The sequence below is a fragment of the Larus michahellis genome, chromosome 2 (assembly GCF_964199755.1).
Source record: "Larus michahellis chromosome 2, bLarMic1.1, whole genome shotgun sequence".
Lineage (NCBI taxonomy): Eukaryota > Metazoa > Chordata > Aves > Charadriiformes > Laridae > Larus > Larus michahellis.
The window spans coordinates 104,284,224-104,298,924 of NC_133897.1; the positions used below are offsets into that span (position 1 = coordinate 104,284,224).

At 41.0% G+C, this 14,701-nt stretch overlaps 1 protein-coding gene across 5 annotated transcripts in view; it reads right to left on the bottom strand.

Annotated features, from left to right (window-relative positions):
* The window catches only part of CARMIL1 (capping protein regulator and myosin 1 linker 1), a 202,066-nt gene that overhangs the window by 42,102 nt on the left and 145,263 nt on the right, over positions 1-14,701 (bottom strand). For all 5 annotated transcript variants that reach the window (XM_074576489.1, XM_074576488.1, XM_074576486.1 and 2 more), the window contains exons 27-29: positions 7,907-8,082; positions 5,752-5,839; positions 2,624-2,773 (exon numbers count right to left, since the gene is read on the bottom strand). In XM_074576489.1, coding sequence (XP_074432590.1) covers positions 2,624-2,773; positions 5,752-5,839; positions 7,907-8,082 — 414 coding nt within the window. The remainder of the gene's footprint in view (positions 1-2,623; positions 2,774-5,751; positions 5,840-7,906; positions 8,083-14,701) is intronic.

Here is a 14,701-nt window from a genome sequence, read left to right on the forward strand (position 1 = left end):
TTAGAATAGATGAGTTTTTCCTGGCATCCTAGAAACACAATCAGCCTTATCCCACGTTCCTTATTCTTTTGGCAATAGGAGATTAGGCTGCCAAACATGCACAACACCAAGCTGCAATTCAAAGTTTCAGGTTTGAGGTTTGCAGAACACACAGCCAGGTGTATCATCGACTCACAAGGTTAAGCATTGTTTTATCACCACACTTTGTAATGCTTAGGGATTTCCAATGGCGAAACAAGGCAGTGTTCTGGACTAATGCCATTTTGGTGGGATCTAAATAGCTATTTCTCATTTAAGATTAAAAATAATCAAGGGAAATTAGGTTCATAATTATAGTTCATAAAACCATACACAAAACCATATGCTTCTCTTTTCAGTAAAATCTTTCAGCGACATATCTGTTTCCTGCACTGACCAGCTCACAAAACATTCACTGATGCCCCCTTTCAGAAGGTTCCTCATTTCCAAGCAAATATCTGTAGGACACTTAAAAGCTGACACAAATCAGGTTAATTTTTCTAAGACAATATCTGAAAGCTGTAGGATTTTCCTATAGCTAAAGTACATAACTTTTAAAGTGCTATCTTTGAAGCTACTTACTCCACCCAGAAGATGCAAGATATCCATTCTTAAGATGCTTTTAGTTGCAAAAAAACTCAGTAAGAACACTAGCTCAGTAACAAGCCCTGTATTCCTCAGCCTCTTGGGGCTATCTATTTATCTATATATTTTTACAACAGCAACCAATATCACTTGCACTCAGGATACAAAAAGCAGCTCTTAAAAATGGATTACAGTTTTTAATAAATGGATTCTTTAGCACTAAGATTACTGCACCGTGTTTATTTGATGCTTCATTCTCTTCAGAAATTAGATACTGATGAGAATCTGGGTCACAAAGGTATTTGAATCTCTGTGCAAGATGAGGGTGAATAAAGAGAATGAAAAGAGATATAAACACTTCTGAAGATAAGTACAGTTAGCATCTAATGCATCTTTTAAAGAGTGTAAGCATCATCACATTTCCATTATTTTAATATGACCAAAGTGAAAGAAATATGACCAAAGTGAAAGATAACAGCACAGCGATATGATCCTTTCATATAACCACAGTGATATGAGATAAAGACAGGAGCTATTTTTTAAATTTCCAGTATTATTCCTAACAGGTTTAGGAATAAATGTAAAGGGGGAGGGTGGGGCATCCAAATGAGCGCTCAGCTTATTTTCCTATATATCAAGCTAGTACGCAAAAACAAACTTACAGGTACAGGGTTGAGATGCCACATATTTTACTGGGATGTCTCTCTCCCGTAGGATTTAGGGCTCAAAATGATTACTGAATGTTGGCTGCAGAAAGCTTCTGGAACTTGATAGTACCAGTCATGAGCCAGATGATGCCATCAACATCATACGCCTCACGGGGATTTTTGATGTTCAGACAAATATTGCATCAAATCGAATCTTGGTGAAGGAGGAGATTTAGAAGGGAGAGAGCGCTATTTTAAGCTGATGTTTCCAAGGAAGGCATGCTTCTGTTTTACAGCTAAGCAAGACCAACAGGTAGCTGCTGCAGAAAGGAGCAACCCTGCTGTTCCTTCTCTTGAGCTGTACTTCTCTGGCTCTGCAGTAAGTCTATTTTGGGAGCTGAATCAACAAAATTTATTCTACAAAAAGATGCAATCAATTTTTCTGCCAGTTTAGCTTCCTGTGAAAGCACATGGCCAAAAAGCCTGGTAGGGGGGCAGAGGAGAAAGCCCACCCCTTGCAGCAGTGATCACCTATTAGACTGACTAAGTCGTAATAGAGAAGCGCTCCCTGAAATTCCTGTCCACGTTAGAGTTCCTCAACAGACTAAGCTGGGTGGAGGAGGATTTGAGGTTGAAAACAGTTAGCAAAACACGTTTATTTGTAATTCTGTGGATTTACATCTTGTAAACAATCATGATATGGCATGAAGCCATCTTTTATTATAAAAGTCCCACATGGGATTTTACAAGGCACTTCAGTGATTTATGTTCAGCATTTTTCCTGAATCTCACACACCTAACTCAGTTACTTTTGAAAAGCTTGCCCTCTAGGATCACTTGCAGCCCTGTCTCAAAGTTTTAAGACTTCTTCCGTACGTTCAAAAGCTAATTTAAAAAAAAAAAAAAACACAACAACTTCTGTTCATGGTCAATAATATAAATTCCAGGCAGAAACATTTTTTGTCATGGCTCAGAAGAATCTGTGTCAAGTAGAATGAAGACAAAGGCAGAAAGCAGCATGTTGTCAAAGGATAGCATGGTCCAATTTATTACTGCAACTGAACCTCTGTGAAACTGTGGCCAGTGAAAAGGACGTTTATTCTGTTAGCTTGATTGTAGCCATGTATGCAAAGGAAAGGCCCTTGAATAGGTACCAGGAAAGGAGAACTGAAGAAAAGGGAAGAGATTTTCCTTTGCTGAACAGCAATACGCAACTCAGACAAAATGTTCATAAGCTAACATTTATTTTTTCTAGAAGTCAATTCCTAACTTCAGTTTCCTGATACCATGAAATTACGAAGTGATGTTTTGAAAAGCATTTTTCTTCCAGTTATTTGCATGCTTAACCAAAAGGGCTGAGGAATGTGTCTTACCATACAAGTGTCCAGATCCTCCAAACGTTCTATCTCTGTCAACTCCTCAACCGTCATCATAGAGCGTTTAGTTGGTTTTTCTTCAGCTAACTCAATTTCCATTGATTCCTGCTGTGGAAGTGGCTTGCCACGTCTAGTCAAATGGTCAGCCTGGAGAGAAGGATAAAGACAGGAACTCATCAATCAAACTGTTAAAAAGGGCAAACCAAACCCAACCAGAAAGCTTACGGAACTTAAGTGATCACAATTCCTAGAAGACCAAGTACAAAAGCAAAGCTCAGTTTTGTGTGTTAATCTTCACACAAGGTTTGTTTTGTTTTGGTTCTTTTTTTTCATTCTTTTTTTTGAATGGAAAATTCCTTCTATCACACATTCTAAGAAGGAAGGGAGAAAGTGTAACAGGAAAAAAGAAAAGGAAAAAGGTCAGATAAAAAGCCACCCTACTTTTAACTTATTATGGTTCTTCCTCAGCGTTCGTCCTGTCTTTATTATAAAGAAAATAAAGGGGTGTAAGAGAAGCTTTGTTCTGGACTGTTTTTTGTTTGTTTGTTTGTTTTTTAATTAAATAACACAAAGACATGTATAATTTCAGTGAACATAATTTTCATAATTATTAGACGGCCAAAATTTTATCATCTGCTATTCAAAAAACAGGACAGCTTTTTTAAATACCTCAGTTCTGTTTCACTGAAGAAATAGGTAGGGGTTATCATAAAAAGAAAAAAAAATCATTATTGATAAATCTATGGGATAAGATACATTTTTTTTAAAGTATCACAGAGGAAAAACTCTTAACAATAATAAAATCCATTTTTAGACCTGCATAGCAAAAACTGTTACTAACAACGCAGAGAATGTTATATAAACCACCCTGGATTGTACTTGGAATGGAGTGGGTTCATGTTGTCAGGAAAATGATGAAATATTTTCTAGCTCTGTTGGTAACTAAAGAGAATATTAAATAACATCTCTTAAAAGCAAGTATTTGAAGATCAGCTGGCCCAAATCAGTTAGTCACAGAAGCCTTCAAAGAGGCAGCTAAGGAGAGCTGCAGTCTACTGCTTAACATCAGCACAACAACCAGTGGATTGTAATTTTTTTAACCGTCACAAAGGGTAAACAGATGACCTGAGTCAATTATAGCTCACTTAGTCCAGTGTCAGGAAAAACAACCAGAAAGCTGTTGCAGATTTATCTTTAATCACACTAAAATGGCTAGAATAATAATTAATGCTAATCATCATCACATTAGACAAACTCAGGTCTTGTCAAACAAGGGGATTTTTTTTCCAATTTGCCTCAAATGCTACTGTGTCAATGCAACATACACAGACATTTGTAGGTGGCTGAATTAGTAGTACGTGACGCTCCAATTTAAGGAGCTGGCACAGAACTCTATCAGTGCATTTAATCTTTGCTGTATTAAGAACTAGCTGCCAACTCTCCTATTGCAGCTGTCAGTTGAAGATTAACACTGACAAATTAGACAGGAGTTCCTCTACCAGCATTTTTGAGAACTGTACTCTTCAATGTTTTCATCGGTGCTATACTATCCGAAATAATCTGCAGCTAACAGAAACATAAGAGAGTTAAACAGGGAAAGGGACGTATTACTAATGCAGGCCAAAATAGATCCCAAAGTAAATAATCTCAAATCAAATGTATGGACAATCAGTCCTTAGGAACTAAGCGCACTGGCAATTAGCTATGGACACAATCCTGAAAAGCAGCAAGTGTCAAGTGTCCAGAAGCCATTACTGGGAGGGAGATCTAGCAAACCCACTCCTGAAAATGAGCTGCCACTGAAACTCTGACAAGAGGAAGGAATTCTTATCTCCTTGGCTACGTAAATACGAGGAGTAAAGAATATCAGGAGAAAAACAATTTCACTCCTATAAACAGTGTTGATTAAAACATTGGATAGTCTGGCTGGTTCTGGGGACCATAATTTTCAAAGAGGCTTTAAAAACAGCTGGCAAAAAGTACAGAGGTTTGTTACTGAAGTGACTCAAAGGCAGGAGAAAATGACTTACTGTGCGAGAGTCAGGGTATGTCCAAGTTGTGCAATACCACCGGGCAGAGACAGCCCACTGCTGATGCCAGCTGAGCCCGCACCAGGACCAACTGGAGCTAATTAATGTGGCTGCTCACGCAGCAGGCTGATGCTGCTACATAGCTCCCGAGACCAGAGGTTGTATCTTTACACAATGCTGCTCTGTATCATGAAGACACACCCTCAAATAACCCAGTCTTTTCATTTATTTAAAAAAAAAAAAAAAAAAAAAAAAAAAGAGGGTGAAGAGTGATTTTGTTTTCTGTGTATGAGGACTTTCATAGAGAGGAAATAAAGAGAAATATATATGTTTTCCTTATCTTGTGGAGCAAACCTTTTGAATAAACTCATAACTGCAAACTTAAGTCAGAGAAATTTCAAATAGAAACGAAGAGCAATTTCAATCAGGAGAATGACCACCCAAGTGGCTTGTTAAAAAAAAAAAAAAAAAGGCATTGGATTCTCCTTAGAGAATTGCATTAGAAATAAAAACGTTTTTCTGTAGATACACAGTTGTTTATTTCTTCTACTCTTGATAAAGCAAGTAGCTTTATAAAAAATAACTGTGCTTCCTGACAGCTCAGCACCTTCAAATAACAAACAGCATTTCCTTTCCGACATTTCTACTCCATTCTCTTCAAACTTGATACCTACATTCTGAAGTAACCTCAACATGTATTCATTCAAGGTCCCAGCAGTCTCTCTCTAAAGAATGAAATTTTACCTCTAATCTCACAAGCAACCAAACCTTAACATCTCACCAGGACAAGTACTGGCACTGTTCTTAAGTAATGACCCAATGTTGCATCCTGATGGCATTTTTAGTTTTAGATCTGATAATTGTGTAAAAGATCATAACACAAAAATATAATGCAGCCTCTTCTGAGGCTGTATCCTCCTTAAAGCAAAGAGGCAAGAGTCCCGTGATCATATTTTATATGATGTCAGTGAGGCCAATGAAAACAAGACCAATTTCAAAATAGAAGTGTGCTAAGGAGAAACTGAACGAGTTATGAATATAATAGTATTGTTAAGATACCCAGCATATTCAAATACCTACCATGCAAATACTCACCAGTTTGTGATGGCAGTGGGAAAGTGCATCCAGGATTTCATCTACAACTCGGTCAGACAGGAAAGAAGCCACTGTCAGCTTGACTTCACTGTGTGAGAGTTAAAAATGAGACAGAGAAAATTTTTATTCACGCAGGAGGATTTTGTCTTTATTACATGTTCAACAGTGCAACGATTATCCACAGTGCTGTCACTTTATTTGAAATAAAACATTAGAGGGTGTCAGGATACATGACTGCAGGTTTCAGAAATAAACTCATGAATCACACAGTAAACACAAGAGCCTCTGTACCATATTTATCCTGCTTCTAACATTTTTCTAAGAGCTGAAATGAAAACATCTGGGTAAGAGAGCTGAAGAGAAACCACATGTGAAACTCACTTCGCCATCAAAGTTGGAGAAACACGAATCTCTGATGAATAGGATTAGGAAAGTGTTGCCTGTTTAACAGTACTGGACTGAACAACTACAATCCACTCATTTCCTCAACTCCTTTTTGCATTTGTCTGCCAGCTGAAGGACAACTGTACACTGTTATTTCTCCAGTCTTTGCCATTGCAACTTTGCTTCCTCTTTTTGCTCTAAGTAACCACTTTCTGTCTCAAGAACATCATGTCAGCCATTCCCATTACACAGATGTACCTGGAACACCGACACACCTGTACACTGAATTGAGGTGTTTCTGCTGAATTCCTATCAAGGAAATGTGTGCCTTGAATTGCTCCCTTGGGGTCCCGTCTTTGGCCACAATACAAAAGGGTCAGGCTGTGGAGGGCTGCTGATTTGCAGCTGACAAGCACGTATGCCCAAGCTGCAGCCCGAAGCTCCATCTCTCCCGCCTCTACATTTTCAAGGCCAATTGCTTCAACTGACACTTGGAGCAGCAACGAACATTATTTTGTTTTAAAGTTTTTATGTGTGGAGTGAGTTGCATTGGATTAACAAAGCTATTTCTACCTGGGGCTACCACTACTGCTGCAGAAAAGCGTGGGGGAAAAGGTAGGAAACTCCTTGGAAAGGCAGTGCAATTCATAGGGAGGTAGAATGGTGGCCAAGCCATGGTAGGAAGAGAATGACAGTGAAGGGATTTCCCTCAGTTACCTACATATTAATTTCAAATAATATAAGACAGGAAGCGTGACGGTTTGGCTGCCTCACCCCACTGACAGTTGCAGCTTCTACAGGCGGAAGGGGCATTATTATTGTCTTCAGGGTCAAGATGTGTTTGATAGGACTGAAGTGAAGAAAACTCACTCCCTGAACCACTTTAAACCCTCTGAAGGCATAGCTAAAGTCTTTAACGTCTTTTCCTGCCAATTTTGCTGCACTCTGCAAAACTAATTTCTAAGTCTTACTGTTTTCCTATTCTGCAAAGATATTAGCATCACAATGCAAAATGCCATGCTTTTCCATCAAGCAGAAAGGATTCCTTAGCCAAATGATGGCAACCGCAACGGTTTAAGTACAGGTCAACCACATTATACTGCATAAATACATTCTCTGGTACACATTTAATATGAAAAAAAGATGCAGTAAAAGGTCAGGTAAAAGCCTTCTTTTTTCCCCCCCCTTTTTTTTTTTTTTTTAAGAGAGCGGACTGAAGTTGTTTAAGGTAACTGTTTCTGCTCCCTGTTTGTGGTTTCAATGTCCAAGTTTCCATTTTTTAAGTACGTCTGTCTGCTGTGCACAACCCCCACACAAACAAAAAGGTTTAAAGTGATTGCTACAGCTACAGGGCAAGACTAAATACAAGACAAGACAGACAAAGCATTAACACTCAAAGCAAATAAGTGCCATTCCCTTCTATTACTGTAATTCAGTGTTACCTGAGAACATCAATAGATTTAAAAAAAAATAAAAATGTATCAATCATGAAAATGTTATTTGTGCACCATAAACCAAAACTCTTACAAAATAAAACAGAAAGACATGCATTAATGATCAAGTCAACATTCCTGGATATTCCAAATATTTGAATCCCCTGAACTACATACACCAGACCTGTAGGGCAATTTCCTGCTCTTTGAATGCCTTAATATGATTTCTCGTGAGTCACAAAAGCATTCCAAAAATCTTCTACTACACAAACACACATACGTGCAACTCAGAATCCAAATTCTATAACCAATTTTGTTAGATTAGTCTTTTAAAGTACCTAATTTTATTGAGGATATCAATTCCAGATTGCTCCAAGAGGACATTTTTCACAAAAGTGCGTGGGATGGAAATCTTCTCAGTGCTAGCCTCAATCAGGTCTTCACGGATGCGAGCTTTCTTCATTACATTTGGGCAAAGGTTTTCTGCTGCATCCACCATAGACTCTAGGAGCGTCTGCAGCACAGTAAGCAAAAGCTAACATCAGGTATTGAGAATTTAATTAGCTGAAAGATTACAGCATTATTCTGGTGCATAGTAGTATGATACTTTTAGACTTGTAATTTTTACAAGTTTTCTTCCTAATTTCCAATCCATTTTGCAGTCCAGCTGTAATATAAAAGGCATTTTACAAAATAAAGCTAAGGAGGAACAACATACTTTTTCAGAAAATGACCCACAACTGTGCCTGTACCACAAATGTTTCAAATATGAAACATTTACATTTCTGTGCACTTAACTGTCAGAACAACAAATTAGCTTCCCTTGTGCACCCACCGCTGCTGCCTCTGCACCCTACAGCAGCAGTGGATGCTCTGCTGCAGCTGCCTCCGCTCTAAACGGTGACCTGAATCAGCAATATTCATCAGTGCTTCAGACATTTTGTAAAAGGCATCAGTATATGAAGAAAGACGACTCATGAGAACTTGGCATGCTGTAATGGGCTGGATTATACGAGCCAAATATTAAGAAGCTACAAGCACGATTCGCAGTAGGCGTACACACCTTTAATATACAGATCTCATTTATATACATGGAAGTCCATAGTGGACGTTAGGTGCAGTCAACAATTTTTATTCTTTTTTAATAACTGATCAAAACCCCAAACCAGGACAGAAGAAAACCATACGCACTTCTGAAACAGGACCGTGTAACACCCCAGCACCCTCAAACTTTCTTTTTCTTAAAACAAGATCTCCCCTGATGATGGCAGAGAGCCAATTTCTTCCCTCTTAGACTTTCTCTTAGAAAAATCTTTCATATATACCTCAATGCTACAAAGTTACGTTACGAAGCCCCTTCCAATCGCATTAGATTTATCTCCTATCTGTGCCTGTGAGAAAAGGTAATTCTGGTTTAAATCCTGTTTCATCACCTACTGGTTTCTTTTCCAAATCCCAGCTCTGACTAGAAGGCTAAAGATCTGTCACTACAGGTGCAGGTGGGGCCTCACAGCCCCTCACATAATCATCCGTGCATGAACTTGTGTCACGAAAAGTGCAGGAGAGCTCTAATGTGCACACATAGGGATCAGCGTGAGACAAAGAAACGCTACTAGTGCCCTGTGTCACTGAACCATGTTTCCTCTAATTGCTTTCAATTTTCATATCCAAAAAGATTAGGAAGGACCACAGAAAGTATAAAACAATCAGCTGGTCATTTGGAAAACTAAATTTTAAATTCACACGGTTTTATCTACATGCTGATATATACCCTGTGTACAGTAAAACAGATTTATTTATAAACTCAAAGCAGTATTTTCTGACAAGACTGGAAACTGTCATTTGTTCAAATTCTCTCCACCTTACTGCATCTCCAGTCCCAGCAACCTAGGAAATCTATTTTAGGTATCTTCGGAAGGCTGTTCAACCATCAGTTAATTTCCCATTTAATAACTTGTTTCAGAGATTGCAAGAGGTCAAAGCTCATAAGCATGGGATTTGAAAGCAAACTCTCTATGTCCATTCCCAGTATGAAGCGCTACTTAGAAAGAATCAGTAAGGAGATGGTTGTCTCCGACAGCTGGTCCCTCTGCACGCTGAAGCTGTCACGCTGCTGCACTCATAGAATCATAGAATCATAGAATCATAGAATCATAGGGTTGGAAGGGACCTCTGGAGATCATCTAGTCCAACCCCCCTGCCAGAGCAGGGTCACCTAGAGCAGGTTGCACAGGAACATGTCCAGGCGGGTTTTGAATGTCTCCAGAGTTGGAGACTCCACCACCTCTCTGGGCAGCCTGTTCCAGTGCTCTGTCACCCTCAGGGTAAAGAAGTTCCTCCTCATGTTTAGGTGGAACTTCCTATGTTCAAGTTTGTGCCCATTGCCTCTTGTCCTGTCCCCGGGCACCACTGAAAAGAGCCTGGCCCCATCCTCCTGACACCCACCCTTTAAGTATTTATAAGCATTGATAAGGTCACCCCTCAGCCGTCTTTTTTCCAGACTGAAGAGACCCAAATCCCTCAGCCTTTCCTCATAAGAGAGGTGTTCCAGTCCCCCAATCATCTTTGTAGCCCTCTGCTGCACCCTTTCCAGCAGTTCCCTGTCCCTCTTGAACCGGGGAGCCCAGAACTGGACACAGTACTCCAGGTGCGGCCTCACCAAGGCAGAGTAGAGGGGGAGGATGACCTCCCTCGACCTGCTGGCCACGCTCTTCTTGATGCATCCCAGGATGCCATTGGCCTTCTTGGCCACAAGGGCACATTGCTGACTCATGGTCATCCTGTTGTCCACCAGGACTCCCAGGTCTCTTTCCACTGAGCTGCTCTCCAGCAGGTCAGCACCCAACCTGTACTGGTGCATGGGGTTGTTCCTTCCCAGGTGCAGCACCCTACACTTGCCCTTGTTGAACTTCATAAGGTTTCTCTCTGCCCAGATCTCCAACCTGTCCAGGTCTCTCTGTATGGCGGCACAGCCTTCCGGTGTGTCAGCCACCCCACCCAGCTTGGTGTCATCAGCAAACTTGCTGAGGGCGCACTCTATCCCCTCATCCAGGTCATTGATGAATATGTTGAAGAGGACTGGACCCAGTACTGACCCCTGGGGAACACCACTCGTCACTGGTCTCCAACTAGACTCTGTGCCCCTAATCACAACCCTCTGAGCTCTATCTTTCAACCAGTTTTCTATCCACCCCACTGTCCATTCATCTAACCCACACTTCCTAAGCTTCCCTATGAGGATGCTGTGGGAGACCGTGTCAAACGCCTTGCTTAAGTCAAGGTAGACCACATCTACCACCCTCCCCTCATCTATCCATCTAGTCATGCCATCGTAGAAGGCTATCAGATTAGTCAGACATGATTTCCCCTTGGTGAATCCATGCTGAGTACTTCTGATAGCTTTCCTTTCCTCCACATGCCTTGAGATGACACCCAGAACGAGCTGTTCCATCATCTTTCCAGGGATGGAGGTGAGGCTGACCGGCCTGTAGTTCCCCGGCTCCTCCTTCTTGCCTTTCTTGAAGACTGGAGTGACATTGGCTTTCCTCCAGTCCCCAGGCACCTCGCCTGTTCTCCAGGACTTTTCAAAGATGATGGAGAGCGGCCCAGCAATGACTTCTGCCAGCTCCCTCAGCACTCTCGGGTGCATCCCATCAGGGCCCATGGACTTGTGAATATCTAGATGATCTAATTGGTCCCTCACTCGCTCCTCCTCAACCCAAGGGAAGTCGTCTTCTTTCCCTGTTACTTTATTCAATGCCTGGGACTCCTGAGGGGTGGGCCGAGCAGAAAAGACCGAAGCAAAGAAGGCATTCAGTAACTCTGCCTTCTCCACATCCTCCGTCACCATGACTCCTGCCTCATTCAGCAGTGGGCCTACAACTTCTCTGGTCTTCCTTTTGCTTCCAATATACTTGTAGAAGCTCTTTTTGTTGTGCTTGATGTCCCTAGCCAGGTCTAATTCCAAGGCGGCCTTGGCTTTCCTTGTTTCATCCCTGCACGCTCTGGTGGCATTCTTGTAATCCTCCCAAGGGGTCAGTCCCTTCTTCCACTTATTATAAACTTCCTTCTTCCACTTGAGCTTTTTCTGAAGCTCCCTGCTCAACCATGCAGGTCTCCTGCGTCCCTTGGCCGATTTCTTTCTCTTAGGGATGCACCGATCCTGAGCTTGGAGGAAGTGGTCTTTGAATATCAACCAGCTTTCTTGAGCCCCTTTGCCTTCCAGAGCCCTAGCCCACGGGATCTCTCCAAGCAGTTTCTTGAAGAGGTCGAAGTTAGCCCTCCTGAAATCCAAGGTTGTAATTTTACTTCTTGTTGTTGTTTTGTGGATAGTACCCATGATCCTGAACTCAATCATTTCATGATCACTACAACCTAGGGTGCCCCCAACCTTAATGTCCTCCACCAATCCCTCTGTGTTTGTCAGTACCAGGTCTAGAAGTGCTCCTCTCCTTGTTGGCTCCTGTACCACCTGTGTCAAAAAGTTGTCATCAATGCACTGGAGGAGCCTCCTGGACTGTGCATGCCTGGCTGTGTGGTCTTCCCAGCAGATATCGGGGTGATTGAAGTCCCCCATGAGAACCAGGGCCTGCGCTTGCGAGGCTACCTTCAGTTGTCTGTAGAAAGCCTCATCAGTCTCCCCATCCTGATCAGGTGGCCTGTAATAAACACCCACAACAGTGTCCCTCATATTTGCCTGTCCCTTAATCCTCACCCATAAGCTCTCAACCCGCTCTTCATCCGCCCCTAGTAAGAGCTAGTCACTCCAGTGACTGTGGGGTCTCCTCGGGCTGCAGTGCTTCCAAAATGGCAGGTAGAATAGAGACACTGTCCTTGGTTCATGCTTTCACCAAAGGAAGGTGGAAAAAAGAGAGGAAGAGGAACCGGACAGAGCCCAGTTTACTGAAATGGGCCAAGTCATCTTCAGTAAGACTTAGGATTTATAACCAAATAGAAAAATGTACTTACAAATAAAAAAATAAACAAAAACATATGTTTGTTTGGAATGGTATATTAGGTAAGCCTAGCTCTAACCTAGGTGCTTCTAAATTGTACAAAAATAATGAACTGCACCCCTGGAAAATTCTACCGATTTCCTTTTTCTTCCCAATCTCACTCCGCAGGTAAGTGACCTCAGGTGAACTCCATCTTATCACAGCTTTTTTCTCTTTGCATAGCCCTACCATAACTGGCAATTTTCGTATGTAGATACTGAGTAAGAAACAAACCCAACGCTACCGCATAATAATTTTAATGATTCAAAGCAGTATTTTTCAGTCTGCAGCTCTTAGCTGGCTGATTTTTAAGTGTTGATTCATGAGGACAACACAACAGCATGAAGCAGCCACAGCATACAGATAAGTCTGATCTTTACAATATTTGATTTACAGGTATGGATCGCAATCATAGAAGTTATAAAAGACTTGCTATGTTGAATCACAATTACAGTCTAAGCATGGTCTTCCAAAATGGAGCATGTGAAGAAATGCTGCCTGAAGGTGTCAGTGAGAAGCAGGAGGAAAGACTAAAATTTACCTGAAAATTAATTTTTACTCGGAATACTCAGAGAATGTGCAATTTAAAAGTTAAATAGAGTTTGGATCTCTTCTTTAAGTGCACAAATGAACATAATTTCTTCAGTGTTGGATTTCACCTGTTGATTTCACATGACTATTATCGTATCTACAGAAGACTTTCCCCACCCCTACTTCCATCCCCAAACCTTCCAGTGGGGGAAACTCACAGCTACTGATATCGACTGTGGAGGGGCAAACATTTCAGTCACAAGGCCACAAGTGCCAGTCAGCCGGCATGCGGAAAGAAGTGGAGAGGGAAGTCCTGCCAACCACTAATGTCTCTTAACATTCAAGAGAAAGGTACAGTGAGTAAAAGGACTGGAGGATGATGATATCTGAAGAAAAAAAGGAACAGGTGATGGAGCCAACAAACTGTTTGCACTACGACGGAATTTAAGAGGAACAGTTCAAGCACTCCTGTCCTGACAAAAAACCTCTTCTTTTGCCTAAGTAAGCACCATCGTCTTGCCTACGATTTTCCATTGGGCCTTTGCATCTCCGGGTTCTATGTGTCCACAGTGACACCAGCAGGAGAAGACAAATGCAAGGGCCTTGCTATAATTTCTCCTTTGGCCAACTCACTCCAAGATGTTGCTTTTCCTTATTCTAACTTCTTCTTTCCCCCCACTTCCCTTCTTTAAGGTTAAAAAAAAAAAAATCTTCTATTTGCCTGAAGAGCGTTCATTGTCTTTACCTGATTTCCAAACATATCTTTCTCGTTGCTATGGAAGCTAAAAAATCAAAACTCCACTTAGGGCACACAGAATGTTTTTCCCCCAGCAATCACAAAAAGAACTGTACTTATGGGAGCTCCCTTATCTATCTTCACAAATAATAAACTGCGTATGATCTTCTGAATTGACCTAAACAAGTGGAAAACTCCCAGTCCTAATCCATATTCAACTTTTTCTCCTCCACACAAAGTATAACACCATAGAACTTAAAGGAAAACCTTTCAGCCTCGAGTGCAAAATTAATAAAAATGAGTGTTACAATATACAAAGAGCATTACGATTTTATAGTTTTTTATAAGGCACTTAAATGCTGCACAAATCAAAAGTAAATGTAAAAGTAAGAACGGCTGAGCTAAAGTGCCTTTTGCTGTAAATGTGTAAAAGCATAAATGGAAGACCCATTAACTAAGTCTTATGCCAGTAACTATAAATAACATTCAAAATGCTGAAGAGGCCTTTTTCCCCCTTCTATAAGACTCTCTAAAATGCTCAGGACTTATTTAAGTCCTTGCACGAAGGGCTGACCTGACTATTCCTATCCCAATAATAGCGAATAAGCTCCGCTGGGAAGAATCTTGTGGACAAATCGCATTTCTGCAGAAATTAAAAAAGTGATAAAGAGTCTTCACCTTATTTCATATAATGGGAAAAGGGAAGAAAATAACTAAAAATTCAGCACCATTTTCCTCCTCATTAACTTTTTAATTTTGAAAAAGTAATTAGTAGTGTGGTATTATTATTGTTCTCCATTATATTCCCACTGACGGAAGCATTTTCATGTTGTTTCAACTGAAAGTTCAACCTTCGCTTGCAGAACAAAGCG